At 39.7% G+C, this 24,818-nt stretch overlaps 2 protein-coding genes across 6 annotated transcripts in view; one reads left to right on the plus strand and one right to left on the minus strand.

The window, feature by feature from the left end:
- Positions 1 to 9,232, plus strand: part of fmnl2 (formin like 2) — a 50,930-nt gene extending 41,698 nt beyond the window's left edge. Inside the window, exons 17-27 of one of the 4 annotated variants that reach the window (XM_022740284.1) lie at positions 34 to 236; positions 612 to 846; positions 1,090 to 1,158; positions 1,249 to 1,329; positions 1,427 to 1,556; positions 1,776 to 1,939; positions 2,020 to 2,121; positions 2,999 to 3,094; positions 3,597 to 3,720; positions 5,157 to 5,276; positions 7,282 to 7,355. In XM_022740284.1, the coding sequence (XP_022596005.1) occupies positions 34 to 236; positions 612 to 846; positions 1,090 to 1,158; positions 1,249 to 1,329; positions 1,427 to 1,556; positions 1,776 to 1,939; positions 2,020 to 2,121; positions 2,999 to 3,094; positions 3,597 to 3,720; positions 5,157 to 5,248 (1,296 nt within the window). In that variant the 3' untranslated portion in view covers positions 5,249 to 5,276; positions 7,282 to 7,355. Of the gene's footprint in view, positions 1 to 33; positions 237 to 611; positions 847 to 1,089; positions 1,159 to 1,248; positions 1,330 to 1,426; positions 1,557 to 1,775; positions 1,940 to 2,019; positions 2,122 to 2,998; positions 3,095 to 3,596; positions 3,721 to 5,156; positions 5,277 to 6,726; positions 7,037 to 7,281 lie in introns of those variants that run through there. The other 3 variants (XM_022740285.1, XM_022740283.1, XM_022740282.1) reach the window with 3 other exon arrangements.
- A 329-nt stretch (positions 9,233 to 9,561) lies between these two features.
- prpf40a (pre-mRNA processing factor 40 homolog A) lies at positions 9,562 to 23,934 on the minus strand. Of its 2 annotated transcripts, XM_022740286.1 has the most exons (27): positions 23,883 to 23,912; positions 22,330 to 22,410; positions 22,026 to 22,169; positions 19,600 to 19,683; positions 18,981 to 18,999; positions 18,861 to 18,880; positions 18,685 to 18,726; positions 18,415 to 18,525; positions 18,043 to 18,163; positions 17,718 to 17,742; positions 17,289 to 17,504; positions 16,952 to 17,057; positions 15,463 to 15,527; positions 15,195 to 15,359; positions 13,936 to 14,044; positions 13,608 to 13,758; positions 13,350 to 13,483; positions 13,025 to 13,139; positions 12,582 to 12,673; positions 12,341 to 12,457; positions 11,611 to 11,748; positions 11,308 to 11,403; positions 11,132 to 11,218; positions 10,912 to 11,002; positions 10,758 to 10,819; positions 10,500 to 10,655; positions 9,562 to 10,204 (listed from the first exon to the last, which is right to left on the minus strand). In XM_022740286.1, exons 1-27 carry the CDS (start codon positions 23,883 to 23,885, stop codon positions 10,115 to 10,117), a joined length of 2,640 nt encoding a protein of 879 aa, XP_022596007.1. In that variant the 5' UTR covers positions 23,886 to 23,912; the 3' UTR covers positions 9,562 to 10,114. The 2 variants fall into 2 exon arrangements, with proteins under 2 accessions (XP_022596007.1, XP_022596008.1); XM_022740287.1 differs by lacking the exon at positions 22,330 to 22,410 and having other exon boundaries at positions 23,883 to 23,934.
- Positions 23,935 to 24,818: the final 884 nt, after the last annotated feature.

Raw genomic sequence — 24,818 nt, forward strand, 5'->3', positions numbered from 1 at the left:
AACATGATCTAATTCTTTGTTGCCTTCTTTCAGGACCTGAACGTGGACGAGTTTGAGGAGATGTTTAAGACGAAAGCCCAGGGCCAGCCGATCGACCTCACCGTAAGCAAGCAGAAGGTCATCCAGAAGGGGCCGAACAAGGTGTCTCTGCTGGACTCCAACAGGGCAAAGAACCTGGCCATCACACTGAGGAAAGTGGGCAAGACACCTGAGGAGATCTGCAAGGCCATTCAGATGTAAGCCCCTTCAAAATAAAACAACAACCCCTGAATCCCCCTGGTGTTCTTATATGCTCTTTCTGCCTAAATGAGACGTTTGTTTTGAGTGTCCCGGCCTTTGATGAATGTTGCTGTACAACACACTAGTGATAAATTAAAAATTACATTTTGGATTAATGTTGTGACCTGGCATTTATAAGTGTCTATAAATAGTAAACATAAATATATATGATTATATCAGGACAGTAGCTTTTTCTCTTTTCACATCATCAGTCATTTTGTTGAACACCTTAACCATATGTTGTGGTATCATATGTCTTTTACTTAATGAGGTTCCATTGTGTAATTATACTCTGTGTGCCGCTATCCTCCTCTGTCTTACCCCTCACCCAGATTCGACCTACGGACTCTGCCGGTGGACTTTGTGGAGTGTCTGATGCGCTTCCAGCCCACAGAGAACGAGATTAAAATTCTGCGGCAGTTCGAAAAGGAGCGCAAGCCGCTAGAAAGCCTGACCGATGAGGACCGCTTCATGATGCAGTTCAGTAAGATCGAACGGCTCATGCAGAAGATGACCATCATGGCCTTCATCGGCAACTTCTGCGAGAGCATTCAGATGCTCACACCAGTGAGTTTTGGGGCAACCTGTTAAAGATGCTACATTGTCATTATTACTATTATTATTGTTATTATTAATATTATCATCATTATTATTATTATTATTATTATTATCATTATTATTATTATTATTATTATTATTATTATTATTATTATTATTATTATTATTATTATTATTACTGGTTCCTGATGTTTAAAACATAGAAAGCAACAATGCTCCACTGAATTGGACATCCTCTTTGTTTCCCCACAGCAACTACATGCAGTCATTGCAGCATCAGTGTCCATCAAGTCATCACAGAAGCTAAAGAAAATCCTAGAGGTAATTGAAGCAGTCGCGTCTGGACTGAACATAGTGTTGAATTTGTGTGTGCTTTCCTTTTTCACGTTCATGCTCATTGCTGTTCTGCAGATTATCTTGGCACTTGGAAACTACATGAACAGCAGCAAAAGAGGAGCGGTATACGGATTCAAGCTGCAGAGTTTAGACTTGGTAAGTTGAATTTGCTTCCTCCTAGCCTTTCAAATTGTCCACTTTTTCCTTGTGCGTGTTTTCTACACCTCTAATTTCTCTTCTGCTTCATTCACAGCTACTTGATACCAAGTCGACGGACCGTAAAATAACATTGTTACACTACATAGCCAATGTGGTGAAGGAGAAATACTCGCAGGTTTCTCTCTTCTACAATGAGCTGCACTACGTGGAGAAAGCTGCAGCAGGTGAGTCAGACAGTGCTAGTGTTAGTTCATACATGTGAGATCCAGCCCATCAGTGACACATAGACAGATCCTTGTGCATCTATTGTACTTGGGAGATCCAGTTAATTCTGTTTCTTTTAATTTTCTACCAGATTTTGATATCATTCACTATAAACATTTGACTGAGTATAGTCGAGTGTGGGGTTGCACGTGTAGTTATATGTATCCCTGTGTTCACAGTCTCACTGGAGAACGTCCTGCTGGATGTTAAGGAGCTGCAGAGAGGCATGGAGTTGACCAAACGAGAGTACAGCATGCACGGCCACAACACCATGCTCAAAGACTTCATCACGCACAATGAGAACAAACTGAAAAAGCTGCAGGACGATGCCAAGATTGCACAGGTACTGCCCTGTTTTTACTTTTTTCCCCTCTGTCTGTTAAATGGTCAACTGAATGTAAATCCTCTGTCTGTTTCTGAAAGGACGCCTTCGACGAGGCGGTGAAATTCTTCGGGGAGAACTCCAAAACCACGCCGCCATCAGTCTTCTTCCCTGTGTTTGTGCGGTTTGTTAAAGCTTACAGAGTAAGTTAGATAACAGTCTCTGACACGGTCACACAAAAGCGGTTGAAAACACACACAGACACACACAGACACACACACAGACACACAGACACACAGACACACACACAGACACACAGACACACAGACACACAGACACACAGACACACACACACACACACACACACACACACACACACACACACACACACACACACACACACACACACACAGTCACATCACACAACAGAGGGGCGAGGCGGCAGACACAACAACCACACACACACACCTGTCCAGCTGTTTAGCTCTAGGCCTTGTCACTGCAGCAGCTGGGGGAAGTCAGTGTGGAGACATAAAGATATTTTGAAATGCTCATGTGCATTGTGTGTGTGACATGGTCTGGAAGTGTTCATAGCTCAGTTGTGCCCACTGTCCATCTGTGCAGTCATGTGACTAAACATCAATATGGCTTTTGATGTTCTCATGTTTCATGTTATGTTCTATACCGGAAAAACTTAAACTTTCAAATAAGCACATCTTAAGAATTGTGTATGACACACTTATTCATTCTTATTTCATTCAGAGCAGCAGTCTGATCAACAGGTTTACGTGACCTGGGATTCAATCCAAGACTGTCTGGAAGAGTTGGACTGTTTTCAGCTGTTGTCCTTCCACGGCAGCTGTGTGTCAGCTCTGTTTAGTGCACCACTTTTTCTTCTTAACTGCTCCACACTGCTCACGATGCTGAAGTACAATCTGAAGTTTGCACAGAACATTTGAATATTTTAAAATTCACTGAATTCAGTCAAAACTGTAGAGGCTTCTGCTATAATGGCAACAACACAGTGTTCCCTATGTTCATATTTAAACTGTTTATGGCATGAATCTGTAATCTCTGCAGCAAGCAGAAGAGGACAACGAGCAAAGAAAGAGACAGGAGCAGATTATGATGGAGAAACTTCTAGAACAAGAGGCCATGATGGAGGAAAACCAGAAGGTGAGTCGCCCTTCATTCCCAAATCTCCACCTACCCCCCTTCGTCTTTTTCCTCCTTTCCCTCCCTCCCTCCCTATATCGCTTTCTAGGCCAGGAGGCTACAGTGGATCACGGCAACCAGAAGGTAAGCCGGCTCCACTTCCTCCTCTTCTACTTCATCCTCTCTTCCTCCAGACTTCTGATCACAGGATTAGTTGAGCACATACTGCCTGCTGGGTATAGTTGTATCTGGTTCTACAGTCTTGACGCCTGCTGAGCCGCATCACATCGACTCAGGATCAGCAGCTCTAATTCTTAAATGGTTCAATTAACTCACACATGCACAAACGCTAGAATGAAGAGGAGTGAGTGGAGCAAAAAAAAAGAAGAAAATGACAGATGGGAGAATCCTTGGTAGAATATACTTTAGTCATGAGTTAGAGTAAGACCTATTAACAGATGTTAACAGATGTTAAATGACGTGTGTGTGTTTTTGTGTGTGTCTGTCTGTCTGTCTTCCTCAGTCTCCATCCCATAAGAACAAGCGGCAGCAGCAAGAGCTGATCCAGGAGCTCAGGAGGAAACAGGTGAAAGACAGCCGCCACGTCTACGAAGGCAAAGATGGAGCAATTGAGGACATCATCACAGGTAACGTCACTTGGGCCTGGCTGCCGTCTGTGACCAAACACACACATACAGGGCGCTCTGCATGAAGGTCCTCTCCTGTGCTATACATTCAGTCTTTAACAAAGGGATTCTAAAGCAACTAACACGATGACTTTGGCTCTTTCAAAAATTCAGCTGTCAGATGTTTGAGAATCGAAGGTATTACCTAATGAGTACAAACATGTCACTGACAGTCCAGCTAATCCAGATCTGTATCTGCTCTGTCATTGCTTTGTAACACCATCTGTACGTAGACAGGGCCGGGTTGTGACTAGATCCTAGAACATTAATTTATGAGAAGTTTACTGACAGGCGATGAAAACCTGCCATGGGCAGTGGTGGAATGTAGTACATGTATTCAAGTGCTGTACTTTAACACAGTTTAGAAGTACTTTTACATTATATATTATGATATCCAATTCATGCCAATTTACTTATACTTTTACTCCCTTAGATATACCTGACCTCTATAATTAATATTACCCAACTGATACTGAATTTTTGAGGCTGATACTGATAATGATATTTGAGTTTAAAAATGACAAATCTGTCTTTCCTTTTTTGAATTGTAAGCAAGATACATACTAAGCTGGAAATTTTACCATTAAAAAAATCTACTTGTCAGTGCTCTATATAATGCTGTTAGTGACACGGTTTCTAAATGACATCAAAGCCAGTGTCAGCATTTCTGCACTTCAATTTCTTGTTACTTATCAGCCGATATATACACAGATACCGATATCTGCAAAAAGCTCATATTGGCTGATATACATCTACTTTGGAAAATATGATTTTAAATACAAGCCAATACAAAGTATTCTAGATGATAAGCTGTTTGGGTTGTTTTTAAAGTAGGTACAGTCAGCTCCAGCTACAACAGTAAATTGCTACTTACATAATATAAAATAATATAGCACTCACAGGAGTCTTTCATTCATAATTAGTGCTTTATGTAGCACTCTTTATATATTTTTTAATATCGTACCTTTTACTTGTAATGGAATTTCTTTTTTCAATGTGGTATTGCTACTTTCAGTCTTTCAGTGCTTCTTCCACCACTAGCCATGGGAATAGCTTTTGTTAAAACGGCCTGGCAATTGAAATTCAGATTGATCTAAATATTTGTAACAATAAAACTTTGTTAGATTCTTAGAAACAGAGTTAGATAACGTTTATTGCAAAATGAATAACCCTTCTTTGCTCACCAGCAGCCTGTTGGGCTTTTCAGTGGAGCATTAAACTGCTAGAATCCTCTCTCAAACACTCTTGAAGACACTTGTCACCCGGCCCCTCTTGATGCTGTTGTTGGATATTTGCTTAGTGCTAACCAGTGCTAAACCCCTGTAGGAATCTGCTTTTCTTATATTGTGTTTGTCTTGTCTTGTCCTGGCTGTTGTCCCTTGTTGTTCTCAATGCAGTGCTGAAGACAGTGCCCTTTACCGCCCGCACAGCCAAGCGCGGCTCTCGGTTCTTCTGCGAGCCCGCCCTCAATGAGGAGTACCATTACTAAGCTTATAGAACTCTCTCTCTTCTCAAAGGTTGCTGGAACAAAATGTTCTCTTCTTTATGTCTTTCTCTCCTCCCTCTTTTTGCATGCCTCTTCACACTCCTCCTCTTTTAACCATGACACTCCACTCTCACACTCCGGACCTGTGCATGTGCACTGTGCCGGAATCTCATGGTTTTTGGAGACACGAACACGTCTGAGTGCATGCATTTGTGTGTGTTCACGTATTCTATCCCTCCCTGAGCATGACAAGGTGTTGGGGGTAACGGTTTTCTTCACTTGCATGAAGTGTGACACTCTCATTCATCATCATTATTTTATCAGTCATGGCAAATCATAATGTCACAGAGAGAACTGTCTCCAAGGTCACTCTTACCTGTGCTGTCAGGAGATTTAAAGTGGTGGAGCGTACTTTGTCATGTAAAGGAGCAGAAATGTTCAGCTGGGTGCTGCTATCTAGTGGTGGAATACTGAAACTGTATATCAATTTATGAATGTAGTAGTTAAGAATTCATCTTTGATTAGATTCAAATTTAATGATCCAATTTGGTCAGTAGCACCCAACATTCTGCAGTGCCATCTTGTAATATACATTAGTATATAGACAAGCTTATCTTCATCTACATGGCAGGTATGACTAACGCCATGATGTGTAAGTGCCTGTGGCATTATAACTTGCTTTTTTCTGTGTGTTTCACTCAATGTTTTAATCAGAAATGAATGTTTGTGTGTTCATTATCACATATCATTACTGCTGTTGACACAGCTTCTTGCACGCTGATCGCTTCATCCCTGCCGCTTTTTCATGATGCACCCCTGCTCTCCCAGTTAGCCCACATGCTGTGGCTTGGTCCTGCCGTCTGCTGGCAGGTCACCTCTCTGTCATATGACTCTCTGCTGTCTGGCAGGCTCACTAACCCACCCATATAAATAATCTTTTGCATTACAGCAGTCTGTATTTACACTTGCAGTGTGCGTGTTACTAACATGCAACCACTGAGACCTGTTTGGTGGTAATTAACCAGTAGTCAGCTGACTGCATGCATGCTTTATTTGGTTTTTGGTGACGAGGCTGTTGAACATAATCCTGCTGTCTCCTGGAACCATATTTATTTCTTTTTCAGTTCACAATCGCTCTGTACTGGAAGTTTGAGACAGGCTTGTTGTCTTTCCTGCTGGTAGCCTCTCTGCAAAGCAGTCTGGGTTTAGTAACAGAAAAAAAAACCTAAATAAGCTTTGATCCTCTACTCCATCCACCCTCAATCCTCCTTCCTGCCAGTTGAACCAGTTAACATCCTCCAGCTCTTTCCCTTCTCATGCCCTTATCCCACTCTGGCCTTTCCCCCGTGCAGCCTGCTGCCACTCTGCTTTGCTCCTGCAGCGCTCTCTGTGCAAAGCCAGTGTGAAAATGTTGGGCTGACGCTCTGGTCAGTCTCCTCCTCCTTCATTTTTAACCTTCATTTTGTCTTCTCTTTATCTAGCCCTAAAGAAGAATAATATTACTAAATTTCCCAATGTCTACTCGAGGGTAAGGAACTCCTCCAGTAGCACCTCTGTAGTGGTGGATGTGTCCCAAACCTGGCAAGCATCTCTTTATTACCTCCCTTCCTGTTTTACTGTCTTCTTATTTAGGGTTCACTCAGCATTCACCTACCTGTCCCTTTGTTTCTCCTCATTATATCTGCTTAATAACAGTAGATTTGAATGTCTAATGCAAAAAAATAGTTACTCTTTGCATTAGTTTCTTGACCTTTTATTAATCATCACAGATTTTCTAGATTTCTGGCAGAGGCTTACAAGTCAAAACCCCATGGCTTGTCTCAGTCATAATACCCAGAGACAGCTGGACCTGAGGGGCTTTTTTTTTTTCCCTGTGTAGACCTCACGCTGCTTTCAAAGACAGGCTACCAGCACTATGAGCATGTGGGCTCATCAAATCACCCTGACAAGATGACTGACAGTTCTTTTATCCACTCCACCCCACAAACCCATCCCCATCCCCATCCAATCCCCTCTTCCCCATCCTCCCCTCTCAGATTTGAGGAATCAGCCTTACAGGCGAGCAGACGCTGTGCGGAGGAGTGTCAGGAGGCGCTTTGATGATCAGAACTTGCGGCCGGTGAACAACGGCGAAGTGGTCATGTGACGAAGGAACGGTGTATGTGCTGGAAGGGGGGAGGGGAGGGAGGGGAGTGAGGATGTGAAACGACAAGAGAAGGAGAGAGAGTAGGTTGGATGCAGAGCGAAGAGGGATAAGTGAAAGATGACAAGTGTTGTAGCACCCATAGAGATGAGTATGTATATATATTACATAAGAATACATGTTATTCCATGTCTGTGGTATCGTAGCAGCTTTTCACTATGAAGGACTGGGACATGTACAGGACTGAATTTAAAGAAAAGTGTCTGAAAGGTTGGTTGAGAAACCTTAGACAAGCCAAGTGCCTGAACTTATTTTTGTGGTGTAATGTCACGTCGTCCTCCGTTTGTCTGATAACTGTTTTTAATATCCCCACTTCAAGCAATACGATTTGACCTGGCTTTAATTTGAGGACGTGTAAAACTGGACTTACGGTGGCTTTAAGAGCCACATGAACAGATGCTTCCTTGGAAACATAATGTAGAATGTATGGGACGTGTTCCCTTTAGCTGTTACAAATATTACATCTTTTAGCGATGAGTTTGACACCCGGTAATATCTCGGTACATTTCGGTGCTCTCTTCCATTCCTCTTACTATACAAACATGCATCTCATCTTTTACTACAAGGGCTGATGATCAGGCAGGAAGAAAGTGGAAATAGAATAATTAAAAATCTATATTTGTACTAAAGTTAGTATAAGGTAGATGGAAAAATGAATGAAAAAGACAGTAATTCTTTTCAAACAAAACCAGGCTAATGTGAACTGTATATATCAGACCGCTACACTGACTTCTCTTCACCACAGTTAGTGAATCAAGTCTGACTCTAACTCTTAATCCATAAAAGAGGCTGTCTGCTTACTTAAAACTCTGCCGTACATTTCTGTAGCAGCACAGCAATTTGACTGGTTTCTGGGAACAAATTAAGACGCAACATAAAAAAAGTTTTCTACCAAGCATAGAAACTGCACAAAAGATACTGAATCCTACTGGATGATTTCATTGTCAAAACTGGATATAACTTAGCATTTTATCTGTGTAAACTTTTTTTTTTTTACAGGTTAATCATATTCCTGGCTACTGTGTCTACTCACTTTATTGTAATTTTAATGTATAGTATTTAACCACTGAGAAGATTCCTTTAAGCTCATGTTTCCATCTAATGTGTGTCCACAGTCATTAGAACACAGCGAAACAAAAGTACACAACACAAAAAGTTTCCTAAATGTACAGATATTTTGCTACAAACCTTTTTTTTTTTTTTTTTTACTTATTCACATTACCAGATGGTTAACATTGTACATATTGTTTAAACAAAGGTTTGCGTTGCCTTGTGCTATACAACTTGAATGTTATTTTAACTTATAGTTTTTGTTTCCATGTTTGTATATTTAATTAAACCAAATGCAGCCAGGAATCTACAGTAGTGTGTTAAATCACGTCTCATGTTGTGCAGGAGGATCACTGAGTTTGCTTGCGGTGTGCGTCACAGGTGCATCAAAGCCAGCTACAAAAACATGCAACATATTGTGATTTGCAAGTGTTCAAACATTTGAACTTTATGGCTTCATTGTAACTATTACACTAGTCTGTATTTGTTGACCTGTGATGCGCTGGTTTTGTGGCTCAGTGATGCAGCCTGCTGACTTGACTATAATCATCTCCACTGAAGCATGTGCTGCCGTACATCTGCTTTTCTCTCAACTTCACCCTCTGTAATAGTGTCATATCTCTAACTGGATAATACTGGCATGTTTTTTTTTTTTTTTACTTTCACCAGATATGTACTTTAGGCAGTTTGTGCTTGTTACAAAATAACATGTTTTTTTTTTGTTGTTTTTTTTTTTTTTTAAATTAGGTGATATGAGATTTTCAACAAATATGATGAAATAAACTATTTACATTGATTATAGAATTGTTTGTCTTGAAACTGGTGATGGTTGAGAATTGACAGAACTCTCAATATTATTACTGACGGCTATATTTTCACATCTGGTAGAGCATGATCTGATGGCGAACTGGCTCCATTTTTAGGCCACATTAGGGTAATAATAATGCTATTTCTGAAGGGTTTAGTTAGTGGGTAAGCATGTCTCATAAATATAAGAAATTACATGAAAAAATAAATAAGAGAACCTTTGACTTTGACTGTAATGAACACCATAAGTATCCAATTGCAGGAGTAATCCATTGAAAAAGTTTTATTACATTGAACTACAGTATTTCGATTTTAACATAATGCTCCAATTGAAACCTTTTTGAATCATTCATTGAGAACACAGCTGCAGCTGGATCAAATCAAATATTTGATATATTTGATTGGATCAAATATTGCCTGTTATTTCTGAACAAGCCTGTTTTCTTGCTACATTTCCATGTGAGAGACAGTCAGTCGGACATTAAGATATGCTTTTAATTGAATATAAAAATGATCAGCAATGGAAAACATGTACAACTACAGTCAACTAAAAAAAATGTTAAAGCTAACAAAAGCAACAAAAGGACAACCTGATGTTTAACGATTGATCAGCTGTTGCCGATATCAAATTATTTACCAAGTGAGTGTGTAAGTTCAGTGTAGCCTATTCCCATTAAATACCAGTGGAAGATGTTATCTCACACAGTCAGTCCAGAATGGTGTGACCCGTGCAGTCAGATGAGCTTGAAGGGGAATGCATGTTTGTAGAAGTGTACAAATACCACAAAAGAGCAGCAGAATTGTGATCATCAAGGTGCATCCAGCTGTTCCAGTAAAGTTCTTCTCCTTTTCTCCAGCTCTCCTTCACTCAGCTCACTGCCTGATGTATCCCAGCCACCCTGATTACAACACAGGAAAACACAAAGACTTTGTGATGTAATACACTGTGAGATATGCAAATTAACTGGACAAATATAACATTTATTTAGAGGTTATCTCCTGGAACAAGAAAAGAGTGTATGATAAGACAAGACAAACTTGACTTAAATTTAGCAACTTTTGTCTAGTACTCATAAATTTTCCACGCACAAAAAAGGCCAATGCAGCACTAATTAAAACTCATTTTTTCTAAAACATACTTTAAAACACTGGTTTGCTGAAATGAAACTTTATCTATTTACAAAGAAAACTAACCTCCTCTTTGGCCGCTTTCCTTTTAGGAGACTTCTGTTTAGAGTCGGAGCGAGATTTCCCCCGAGACTTGTCGTTCTCTTTATCTTTGTCAAGGTCTTTTTCACGCTTCCCATCACGCTCTCTTCCTTTCTTCTCATTGTCAGAATCTGGTGATGCCTGTTTGTCACAATCACAGTCAGTGTGCATACAAACACAACATATACATTCAGATTATTTATACACAATTAATAGATTTTGGTGGTGTTCCTGTATACTTACAGACTTGTGGCGTCTCTTCTTGCCCTTCTTCTTGTGCTTCTTGGATTTCTTATAGCTTCTCTCTGGTTTCAGGAGGAAAATGTCAGTAAATGTCAATTGCACTGCACTTCTTCAATATGATGATAAATGATGAGAAGCTGTGAAACCCACTCACCAGATTCTCCACTGGAGGAGCGTTCCGAGGGGGATTTGGACTGTGACCTCTTTTTCTTCTTATGATATTCCTCATCCTCAGACTCTGAGCCCTGTCAAAAACATTAAAGTCAAGTAATTTAGACATCAACAAGGCGTGATGGGGGGGCAGATTATTGATTGCTAAATTGTTTGCCCACAGCTCATTGTCTCATCTAAGCACAGTGGTGAGGACTACTGACTGATCGAGAGCGGGAACGTTTCCTGTGGTGCTTCTTGGACTTCTTTGAGTGCTTCTTTGCCTTTGAATGGTGATGTTGACATTCATGCTGTTAAAATAATAAATACCATGTTTAACACCACCATCATCCTCATGAATGATAAATTCAGCCCATTCCCACTGTAATGACAGCCTTACCTCTAAGACATGCATGAAGTCTTTGAAAATCCTCTTCCTCTCCGACTCCAGAGTCACGTCTTCAAAGGCAGATTCTTTTAAGAATCTCTCTCTTACCTGAAATATTAAATTGTGAGTCATCACAAAACATCAAGTAAAATGATATGACACTGACAATACAATAAAAACTGAAGACACCTACTGTTTTACAAGTAATTTAGAAATCATTAGGACTAAATAGTGGAGAGGGGGATATAACTAGAAAAGAGGCGGTGCTGAAACTATAACAATATTGATCACATTAAAAAAAAAAAAAAAACTTACTCCCTCCCATGTAGCCTCTGGCTCCAGCGGTGGTGTGGCCTGTTTCAGCATGTTCTTGAAGGCTGCTTCTTTCCTTTTCATCTTCCTGGCCTCCTCCTTCTCTCGCTCCCTCTCTCTGGCTTCAGCCTTCTCAAGTAACTACGCAGAGAGAGGTTGCAAGGTCGGTTAAATTAATGATCACAAACGTTGAAAACAAGAAAATTATGCCGTCACATAAAGGTGAGTTTGAAATTGTTTTCTACAATGTAATATGTTCAACTTTGCTCACAAGTCAAGTGTAGTGACTTGTGAGCAAGTAAGTAAAGCTCAAATTACACTTTCAGCTCAGTAACTGGCATCTTATCCTGTTACCATACTTTGTTTCACAGCATCAGTGCACATCTTTAGACACTACACTTCACCTCTACAATCGAATGTCATCTAAAACAGCTGTTCTGCCTTTAATTAATCTACCTATATGGTGCCCATTACGTTCAGGTCCTTTTTTGTTTGGTTTGGAAATTATGTTTTCACACTGACGCCATAGTGGTGCTGATGTACTAGACGACATTATATTCACAGGTGTTTCCTGCCCCCCTTATGTATGAAATGGAGACGACAAAAAATTTGAAACACCTCAGCTGTGAATTTTTATAACTTTGACAGGTGTCCTTTAAAGTGGCCACAGAGTATATGAAGGATATGTGAAAAGCTAGGGGGGAAAAAAATGTATGTAGGCCAGAGAACTTACACTGTTGAAGGCCAGCTTTATGTTTCCTGCATCCAGTGTGGTGGCTCTCTTGTCTGAGCTGATGACTGATCCAAAGTCATCAAAGCTGGTGTTAACTTCAACCAGGAAGCCTTTGTCCTGGTGACGGAGAGAAGGGAGTGAAATAAAATAACTTGTAAAAATATAACTATATCAAAACAAACTTCTCAGATGAGACATTGATATGCGCAGATGTACAGTGTACACTTTGCTATAATCTCACTTTAAGAATATCTTTGATGATCCTTTTTTCATCATGGTAGCGAGCCTTCAAGTCTTCCACATAGAATTTGAAGAGATCCAGGGGAGTGGAACCTGAACAGTAGACACCATAGAGTGAAAAAAACTACATATTGTTTCATGCAGCAAAAAATCTATGAACCAACAGAGTCCAACTCAGTCACACACCAATGATGAAAAAACAATGAAGCCAATACAGAGTAATACAAGTAAGTACAAGAGAAATGTAAAGTGACTGGGATAAAAAATAAAACTTGATCAACAGTGCACTGCTGTGTTTCATACGGTATTTACATCCTGAGCTGTGTATGCTTTATTTCTGCGTTCATGTCATGTGCTGTTGTCGGCGTGGCACATCCACGTGCTTCAGAGCGCTCAGCTCACGCGGACGTGTGAAGCCACATGTGCTGTGGCCTGCTGTCTTACCCGGCTGGCCCAGCATGTTGGCAAAGCGGATGTCTGAGCTCAGGGTTGGGTACATCTCCATCCAGGCAGACATGGAGTGAAGCTGGCCGTGGTCATGGAGCTCATCGAGAAATTTCTGAGAGAAAACAGGAAAATATGTGAAATAAGTGATATCCCATGTTTAAACAAATAGAATTTGTCCTTTTTATGATTTGTTGTAGATAATGATTAAACTAGCAGAACAGCTGATGTAATAAACAGATTGGAACTGCTGTAACATTTTTTGCAAAATGAGAAATCAGACCAGTTCCTTCCATTACATTTGTAAGTATCCATTCCCTCTCACCTGGAAAGCCTCTCTGTTTTTGCGCTGTCGCCTCCTCTCCCTGAGAAGAGTTTTCTGTTTCTCTTCCTCCTCCTCCTTCTCCAGCGCCCGGATGTGCTCCTCAAAACAAATCAGGGCATCCTCCTTGTCCATATCTGTCAATAAATAACAACACTATCAAGAGGGCTGCATAGAACCAAAGGAAACTGTGACTATCTCAGATATAGTGAGGTTCACATAGAGAAGATAAAACTAAGACATGAATTTCTGCGCTCATACTCTGCAGCTCCTCATCTTCTGCAAAGGTGGGGTTGTCTAGCAGGTACTGCTGGGCCTCAGACCAGGTGGTGCGGTAGGTGACATTGGCCATGTTGTCCAGAATGTTCTTTAGAGCTTCCCAGTTCCTCTTTCTCAGCTGCTTAGCTTGCTCCTGTTGGAACAGAGGATGAAACCAGGATGTTCACAGTGCCAATATTCTCAAAGCTCCCATCTTCAGGTAACATCATCTAAGAGATGAATGATTCTACATCATTGAGATAAACGTGCTGACTAAAAATCTCTTCAAATACTAAAACTTGGGAGGACTGTTGCTTTACCAACGACTTACCTTCTCTTTCTTAGCGAGGTAGAACAACACATCTTCATAGATCTCCAGCCTGTCTCTCTCTGGAACGCAACTCCACACCTCAAGCTCACCAAACATCTGTTCTGCTTTCCTGGATTACAAGTACACGAACACACACACACATGAACACACACACACGAACACACACACACACACACACACACACACACACACACACACATTTAGGATATTTTCACACAACCCACATGAGGGCAGCATTTCACAGGCCAAATCTTCCTTTAATACTTTTGTCATTAATACTTAGTACATCCCATTAGATACACAGTTATGTAGAGTTATTTAAAAAAATTAATGAAATTAATGAAAAAAATTAAAAAAGTACAGTTGAGCTTTTTAGGAAGCTGTCTTTCATGATGTGCACTGAACATTTAATTTCCTTTACTGCAGCTCCAAACTTGATGCTCAGAGGAGTCAGAGGCTGTGGTTGACCGCAGAGAAATAAGCTTTTAAATGCAAGGAGACGCACGCACGCACGCACGCACGCACACACACACCCCATCAAACAGCCATGCTATCACTCTCCAACTGCCTGTTGTGTGCCATCCCAGATTGCAGCCCCAGTGCCAGCTGAACTCTGAAACTGGCTCGTTGTCAAGGTCACCAGTCAATCCGTCCGTCCCCTCTGTCTGTCACAAAGACTTTCACCCCAATGCCAAACCAAAAAGTGCTGGTGAACTGGATGTCACACGCAAGACCAATCATCAAAACTGCAGCATTTTACAGTTATGGGCCTAATGTTTCAAGGCATATCTGCATGACACATATTTATTGTTGAAAAAAAAAAAAAAAAACCCTTGAACCAGCAGAATAAGGAAAATCTTTCTTTTTGTGTCTGACATCTCTGTTGCTTTAAGTGTGAAACTAATTAAAAACAGCAAGAAATTGGATAAAACAGAAGGTGGTTGATTAGACTGAAACCCAAAATGTCATATGCACTTTCACCCCACCATTAGAGCTAGCAAATCACTTGAGTCTGTTCACTCACTAAACTGTGATCTAGCAACATACAAGGTTCAACAACAGTGTGATGAGCTCCAACAGGTCACAGTAGTTTAAGTGGAAGCTAACAGTGTTGTAACTACATGATGGCGTGCATAAGCCATAGATTATCTTTCAGTCATCTCATCTGCATAATTATATTGACAATTCGCTGAACCACAAATGAATACAGGGGGAAAAAAACACACACACATTTACTGTGGGATCACTGCAGCACTTACTTGTATCTGGTGGTAGATGTCATCTTCTCGTGGTTCTCCAAGAACCTCTGAAAGGTCTCTTTGGACTCCTTGTATTTAATTCTTGCCTCCTCCTTTTCTTCCTTCTCTGTCTGGACTTTGTAGGCATTAAACGCCTGCTTCTTCTCACTCAGTTTGGGAAGCGCACTTTGTTGATAAGGAGAAGTAAGAAATTTGAGGTTACAGATGGGCATTGTTCTCACCTCCTATTGTACAGTAGAAAGGATAAACTGATTGGAGAACAGTATACCTGTAGCGTGGATCATTGATAATCATTTTCATAGCCTGTTCCCAAGAGGAGTTTGAGGACACACCCTGGAATAAAGACAAAGTCATGATGGTTTGTTAGCTCAAACTAAACCGTTAAATTTACATGAAATTTGTAACATTATAAGATATAAAAACATTAGATCAAAGAAAATAAATGGTCCTATTGTCCTCAGAATGAAACACATTGATTTTACGTCTGCCGTATGAAATGTGCTATATAAATAAAACTGACTTGACTTTGTTACAAAAAGCACATGAGGCAGGAGGAGGAACAAAGAGCTGTGCTACTTTGGCTCCTAGAACTCAACATATTTTCTTAATTACTAATAGATGCTGGGTTAAGAGGTGTGAAGTGGCAATAATTCAAAGAAGTGCCCCTTCTGCCGCTCTCCACTCCCAGGGAGTGACTCCTTCATCCATTATGAACTGATTCCACCACATGCCTCTGTCTTGTCAGCTGTCACAGTTATTCTAACTCACTGAGGCATGCCACTTTCTCTCACTGTCTTAATCCCAGCCAGCCCCGTGCCTTTGATCCAATAAAGCTAATCATGAAGACAGAGCCATTAAGATCTTGCAGGAAATGGCAAGCAATCTCAGAGGAGAGCTTTGTGCACAAAATTAAAAGAGCCTAAATATAGCAGCATTCAAGGTGGGTGGTGCTAGGCCACCTTGCGAGTGAACACACAACACATCCAAAGCAACAGGAGGAAAACCTTAACAATCATGCTAAAACCTCACAGGGGCTCATGAGGAAGGACAGGGATTAGATCCAGATCAGAATGCAAATAGCGTGCTGGTAAATACATCAGACATTAGGAGAGAGACGGAGAAATTAATCTTAACAATAGACCTTCTGTGTATATTGGTGTACAACTCAACCATCAAAGCACTTGTTAGAGTTACTTGGATGAAATTATATGAGGCTGACTTCTGGACAATGACTTTGTTTATACAGGTAAACTTTAGTATGGTTAAATGTTAACATTTTCTTTGACTCTGAGGCCACATTGTTATTATAAGAAGCAGCCAAATTATCCTGACTTTATCTGAACAGAACAGTCTTAAATTTTAAAACAACAAGCATATAATCTATGGCAAACTACAGCCACCTTCATGACAATTTGTAGGGATCCTGTAATATTTGGCATTACATACTGAGCTCTAAACTACATACATACTACATACTAAGACCTATAGTCTTAGTAGCTGCAATGGCAAATGCAAAATGAAATCTTAAAATTTGTTTGACCAACCAAGCCACAACTAAAAGCATATTAATGGATCCAAGTATGTCGAGACCAGCACACTGAAAAAGCAGATGGAATTTTTTGTATTCGACCCATTACATGTCATCTAACATAATCATTCACTACTTCCCTACAGAGACAGTACAGCCTCTGCACTGTCCTTCACAGTGTGGCCTGTAGTTCATCTACAGGTTAACCCTACTTGAAACTTTGTCTAACCTTCTCCTTCAGCAGCTCTTTGAAGGCCTGCTTGGCCTCCTCTTTTGTGTTCCACTTGTACGTCTTCTTCTGAAGTTCTGGTCGTTCTTCCTTTGTTACTTCAACACTGAGGGTAAAGGAAGGATGATATTTGATTAACTTAGCTGTGCATTTAGGACAGTGACCATTTATCACAACCACTGACCTACATTAGACGAAAGAAACACAAAACAGACCTCCTCATTCATGAATATATTAAGTTGAAAGTTAATCCCTGTGACCCTATGGTTTGGCTTGCTGTATTATGTGTGTAGGACTGAAGATAGTACCTGTCTCTGTATCAGACATCATTGTTTACCTGGCTGTGGCCTCTGTGGCAGCTGAGCTCTCTGAGGATGTCACAGGTGCATCTGCAGTCTTGACCTCAGGTGTGTGATGCACGGCCGCCTGGGACAGGTGTTCCTCTGAGACTGCGGTTGCAGTTTCCGCCTCCATTACGGTCGCCATAGTGGCTGTATTATCTGCTTGCACTGCAGGAGCCGTGGTGGTGCCAGGGGCCGCTGCCTCTGTCGATCTGAAATCAGAGCATGATGGTGAAGCCACATCCCGTGATTATAGGGACACTGGGACAATATAACTGACTGGGATATAAAATGAAAGTACAAATACACAGCAGTGTTAATAATAAAATAAACAGGGTTTTAATAACTTTTAATGACTATTGTATTTGTTGTTCATAATACAAGATGTTGCAGTGAAGAGTATCCAAGGGTAAACAAGCTCTTACCCATTTTCCTCTGCTTTGATCATAGCTGGAACAGACAAAAGGAGATAGCTGTCAGGCTACTCGTTTTCATTTCAAAGCTGACTACAGATAAGAGACCAGCACAGAGATAAACGTACTGAAGGGGCCACCATGTGCTGCTGTATTTGTGCTACCTGTGCTTGTACATCTGTGATGCCCAAACCCCTGTAATGCCTGACGTCATTCGTTGAACAAGCCAGTGGCCTACCACTCATCATGCTGTTAAAAGCCCATCCATGGAGCTCAGGATGGAACATCACTGCCTTTCTCACAACATGTTTGACATCATCAGAAAGCAGCTCTTTACCTTCCAGATCCTCCAGCTCTTTGGGTTTGGTCCATCTGGACTCCTTCGTCTGAGAGTTGTAATAATAAGGCTTCCCTGTGTCTGACTTGTACTCCTTCCAAGGGCATTTAGACAGCATTTGCTAAAAGCGGAAAAAAATAGAAAAGGGAAGTCAAGGATGTCAGTTGGGATGCAATGTTAGGATCATGCACTGTCCCTGATAAATACAAGAAAGGAAGACATGGAAAATGGGAAAAGGATATGTTAATTTTTTTGTATGGGGGAAAAAAAAAAAAAAAGTAAGTGAATATGTAAGTGCATATATAAATGGTTGGTTTGAGGCACTTAAGAAGAAGGTTTAAAACAAGTTATGTAAGTGATAACAGTTTGTACTTCTGCAGGAGATTTGAGTTCATCCGGTTTCTCCCAGGTGGACTGCTTGGTCTCTGTGTTGTAATAATAGGTCTTCCCATCCAGTGATTTGTGTTCAGTCCACAGGGACTTCTGAGGAGGACAAAAACAACAAAATCAGCTGTTAAAGTATTAAAAGAAAGAAACAGCAAGAAACCATTTCACCTTGGCTCAATTTTAATGCTTTTACAGTTCCCAGTCAATATTGCCAAATCTTTCACATCAATCTTTCCATTTTCATTCTGCACAAACCTTCTTTGGCTGTTCTTCCTGTGGAGAGCCATTTGTGGTAGTCTGCAGAGACGAAGGAACAAATGAAAGGTTGTCGGACTGCAGTTATTCAGAAGGCAAAACACTGAGCTAATGAAGAGAACTCAAAAGTGTAAACTGCAATTACTGCAGTGAAAGAAAAATTATATTACACTTACAGCTGTTCCAGGTGCAGCAGCTGTGAGGATAAAAACACAAATTAGACTGAACCTGTCCTTCTACTGAACACAAAATATGCAAGAATGTGATTTAGAAATCATTTCAAATAAGGATCTTACCTGTGGAGTCAACACCAGGCTGCAGAAAAGACAATTTTACCAGTTGATTATTTTCCCAAGAAAAACTACATCATCACATCTGGGATTACAGACTCATTATTCACAATACACAGTAACTGACAAAGCGTTCCTAATGAGTACAAAACTCCACACCCTAAAGATGCAAAAATATGCTTGAGTTGATAAAGTGTATGTCTTATGATCTCTGAAGCAGCCAGGGTGTGTTTACAATAAATATATCAGAGTGCTCATTTGCATAACTTGTTTGCTACTCAGTAAAAAAGAAAAATTAACAGAACATCAAAAGTCAAGCGCTCATATGTTTCATTATATTTACTTACAGCTGTACCAATGGCAAAACGAAAAAGTGACAATAAGGGACAAACTGAACGCAAGTGTTCATTTTCATCTTAATCAGACACTATTTAATTATGTTTTTCACCTGTTTCATTTCAATCTGTGTTTAAGAATGTAGAGTTTTTTTGTGAGTGACTTCAATTCATATCTAACAGAAGTGTTATATGGTGTGCGAGTGCTTCATTTAGCATTTCACAGATTGCAGTGTATTTTTAAGAAGTGTGAAGCAGAGCACTGGTGAAAAAGTAGTGAGGAGAGTTACCGGTCCCGTTGGTTGTACAGCCGCAGCTGGCATGCGAGGGGGCATCATCATCCCTGGCATCATAGGTGGCATCATGCCTGGCATCTAATAAAAGAAACATCATGAAATATTCATCTGGCATTTCCATACCACCTAGTGCAGGCACAAGTATCAAGACACAGTGTGAGACAGGGTGTTGGTGTCTATGTGGAAGGCTGCTTGCAACTGGGAGAAGAAGGTGAGAGTGAAACGGAGTCTGCTGTGCTTATTTATGGTGTGATGCCACAGCTTTGCGATCTGTGAAGCAGCAACACACCAAACTCAAAACTACATCCCCACACCATCTTTAAGACTTTGATCAAACACCGCCCTGTGACAGGATCACATAGGCTTGCTAAATGTGACCCATTTTGGCTTTAAATAAATAAATACAATCTTTAAAAATAGCAGTATTCTGTCAACCAGTGGCAGAGGTTTAACACAATGCACAAGCAATATTCTTCAATTAAGTGGCATCTCTTTGGAGCACTATGAGCTACAGGTCTTATATAAATTCATTTTTAAAAATGACACACGATCCAAGGGTAACCCGAGCACAGCCAGACCAGACTCAAAATAGACCCTGAGATAATTAGACTCGATCCAAAATGTGGTTGACCTGCACAGACCTTAACAAAGAGAGAACACAAGCACTGTTGCAGCATGATGCGCTATCAATTAATTCAATCAATTAACAAGCAGCTGCGGTGGAAGAGAGCAAATATACAAAAGAAAACTTATCAAACATATTTAATTTCTGCGACTCAAACTCCAAAGAGCTGTCATTTATTAGCATAAATCTTGTAGGCTACTGATTTTTCTAAAATAAGCTCAGCTTCAGTTCCCTTGTCAGAGCAAAGCTACTAGATGCATTGCCTCCTTATCTGATTTGGTTTATCTCCATTTCAAAGATTGTTTGAATGATATGTGACATGAGTTCAGTATGATGATCACTGTTACTTTGAAAACTTTTATTTACAGCCTGTTGCAAACCCAGCTGACACTTCAGTAGCATCTGCTCAAATCCAAACACACTTGTTCTCTGAAAATAACAAATACCATGGAAAAAAAATAGTCAATAACAAAAACTGATAAATATGAAAAATAAATACATTGAAAAAAATACAACAAACTAAAGCGAATGATAGCTGTGATGTCTCCCTTTCTTATCAAAACATAGTTTTCTACGTGACCAGAGCTGATACCACGTACACTCCGGTTCATTCAGATCCACTCAGGAATTGGACATATTGACATATACTGAGACATAGACCCAAGATCCATGGACATAAATGGAAACGCTACCCAACCCAATTAGCATGAGTAGAATTTGGACACGGTCTAACTTGGGCTGTGGGTCGAGTTTCATTTCCTTACAATCACGTGAACCCATGAAAACCTCTACAATGAGAGCTATATGAAATAACAGCAAACAACCATATTCAAAATATAATTTATATTTTCCAATATTGAACATATTAGACACATCTCTTCTATAGAGAAGAACTAAACAAACAAGGAATGTTTAAAATAACCAACACATGACTGAGATAACAGAAACCATTTATAACAACTTGGATTTTATTTTCATAGGACTGAAAATTGGGTTTATAAGTTATGATAACATTGTAATCACTAAAGTAATTTCTGAAACCTCACAACAGTAACATTGCTAAAAATACACCCAAAGGGCAAGAAACAAAAGCAGTCACATGATCAGACACGTAGAAAACAAGCCAACAGTTCGCTTGATTAGCTGCCACTTTATTCTGAGGTAAAACCAAACGTGAATATACCTGTAATGTTACTAATCATCCCTCACTGCACAGAAAAAAAATCATGAGTGCAAACATCTACAGAAACTACAATAGGTCAGACATAAACTGGACATCGGTCTGTAAACTATGATGGACATTTAACATTTGCCTTCTCTAAATAATTCTGACTAACAGAGGTTTGTTCATCTGACCATTACTGTGTCATAGTCTGTCCAATCTTTTTTTGTCATGTTGCCACTTTCCCATATCTCAGCCATTACTCTGGTGAGTGCAATATTATCGTCGAAGATAAAACCAATGACCAGAGCAACTCAAATAAAAGCCCAAGTTGTAATGAAACAGATTTTTTCTGTAACTATCAAATATTTCCTAACGGAGACTTTTCACTTTTTGTTGCTGTAAAGTTACATGTGATCAACGGCAGAGTTACTTAGCTACTTGTCAGGGGCAAGGCATTTACATACAAAAGCTTATTTCATCTGTCTGTATGGTGGTTTGAGATTGATTTTGATTGAGAACAGGATGAAATGACATGGACAAGGAGCAGCAGAAACATGGGCCACCAAGCCCCCATACCTTACAAGTAAAAAAAACATATACACAGACCTATGAGCTTCTAACAAGACTCACCTGTCCCATTGGTGGTGCGCCCATTGGTGGCATTATACCAGGGGGAATTATACCAGGAGGCATTGGAGTCATGCTGGGAGGTCGCTGTCCCATAGGTGGCATACCCATGGGTGGGAAATGCGGTGGTATTCCTGGTGGTCCCATCTAGATGAAGAAATGGGGAAAGAGAAAAAAGATGCATTCAATTAAATGACACATTAATGACAACCTTTAATATTTACCACATTCGGTTTTCGCCCTATATGACAACTGGAAAGAAGAGGAGGAAAGCTAATTGGCATAAATATCTCTGTCACTGACTTACAAATGGGGGAGGTATCCCTGAGGGCGGTACACCTGGATAAGGTGGCGCTTGGCTCGGGCCATTATTAGCCTCCGATGAAGACTGTCATGAATAAGAAACACCACACAGAGTTAGTGAACTCACAACAGCCAGTGGTGTAATAATTCAAAACAGCTTTTAAAATGTTGTTAAATTAGATTTTCTCACTATATTATCATCAATATTGTTGTTGAGATGAAATAAAGTTTTATCATTCGATGTACAACTTAAATATTATTAGTTATGTCTAAGGATGAGGACAATGAACTAAATGATGCATTTCATATTTACAATGAAATACGATCAAAGGAGTACATGAATATCGGTTTTCAGAGTTTTAAAAGAGGTTTGACAAAACATAAGACATTCCTCTCGGTATAATGCAAAACAATTCATCAGCAGCACAAACTGTAGCCTCCAAAATCACCATAAAGTTTCATCAATACCTCTCAAAACGGTTATAACAAAAACTGAACATTAAAATCTTCAGAAGCACTTACTGCAAGAGTGTTATTAACCAGCATTAGTTTCAGCTTAGCGCACCTTATAAACAGTCAAGGCTTTAAATGAATTAATTTTTTTGACATACACAGCTTAAATCTTACTATGCCTAACGAAGATGAAAATAAACTTGAAGACATGCACCGTATTTCGTTCTGTATAAACAAAGAGTATATTCATTTTCCAAAAAAAAAAAAAAACTTTATTATTACCTATGATCATGTGTATGAATCTGGCCAGCCTAATTCATTGACTTACGAACAAGTCCCATAGAAACATGTAGTTATTTTAGCTAATATCGCTGAAGACTCGGGTTTCATGAGATTTTACTTTTCTGGGTTTTATGTAAACGATGGCGCGAATTCATTACCTTCCCCAGAAAAAAAACTGAATTAACGTAACGTCACTGTTAGCTATAATGTTAGCTGTGTCTGACAGGTTGTCCAACAGCAGGTTTGTCTTTGTCCTTTTTTAACCGACGTTATTTCTCACTGATAACAAACACGGGCATTTTACCTATAAAACCAACCTTTGCATATGAATAATGCTAACTTGCAAGGACCCAGTTACCGTGTAAAAGAGTGTTCTTTCTGAATGACTGAAGACTCTGTCTAAATTCTGGTAAGAATAAAGGTTTAAAGCTAACATGGGAGCTTCGCTAGTCAACTATTCGGCTAGCTAAGTACACCGTTTAAAATCCATGACTTTTAAGTTTAAGAATACCTTTACATGCATCTACAAATGATATATACACCCAAAAGTAACTATATGTAATACTTTCTACTATTGTTATACAGAAAGCATGAGTGCCAGGACATAGTCCGCACCATGACGATATGTGTGTGCCGCTATCGTAGCTTAGCGCTAACACGACATGCTAACCCGTGAGGTTCTAAGACAAACAACTTTATCATTGCATCGTGGAGGCTAAGAGTCGGTTATTAATCAAATGGAAATCATTCACAAATAAACTCTTAACAGTTTTGACTTTTACTTAATTGTTAATAAACTATTATTTGAATGGCTGTACTCACCATGTTGACGAGAGGGTAAGAGCCTCCTAGAAACTTGAGAGCCTCCCAACAACGAGCGAAACGATTGGTTCAACTCCCTCCTGATGCACAGAGGTCAAAGGTAAAGATTTTGTAGCGTCGCTCTGCGCTGGGAATGCGCAGAAATGCGCAATAACAGCCAGCAGGGTGGTATCGTCATTTTTATAGTTTCAGGAAAATACAATATACAACAATATATGCAACAATGAGCCCTCTCCACGAGAGAGTAGCAAACTGCATCTGCCGAGGAAAACCGCGAGGTCCGACAAATCCAGTAAGTGGAACTTGAGTTTTTCTTCTCAAATGCAACTATTTAGTCTGTCTCACCTGGAGAAAAAGATGATGAACTAATTATAAATGATATGCACTAATAAATTTAGATACTAGTATAAAATAAGTTAAACTAGATCTATAATGATATAAAATATGGCAAAATTAATTAAAATAATGTAATAAATGTAATAGGTACATTCAAAAGATTATAATTATCCAAAATCAAACAAAAAACACAAAGATAGACATGTAGGCAAAGAAAGATACAACCAATCTACATAAAAACAAATAAACAATAGGACACAAACATGATAGTTCTACACATTGAACAGGCAAGTAGATATGAAAATAGCATTTAACAACAAAAACATCAGCTGGACAAACAAATGTAGATATTCTGAATACAGGTCAAAAAAGTACAGGACGCTGATGTGATTAATAACTGTACTGTACAGATGACGCAAAGAACATTGGAATGAATATTGTAAAGGTAATACAATAAAATATACAGGAGTTGCCTTGTGTGGGCAAGTAGTATTATTACTTTCCTATCAAAGCATTTTACTTAAACTCACGAAAATGACAGTTCAAAAAAGGAGGATGCTATGACATAAAATTATTGGGAAATGTGTATTTAAATCCACT

This window comes from Seriola dumerili, unplaced genomic scaffold (genome assembly GCF_002260705.1).
Source record: "Seriola dumerili isolate Sdu_G_001 unplaced genomic scaffold, Sdu_1.0 BDQW01000052.1, whole genome shotgun sequence".
Classification (NCBI taxonomy): domain Eukaryota; kingdom Metazoa; phylum Chordata; class Actinopteri; order Carangiformes; family Carangidae; genus Seriola; species Seriola dumerili.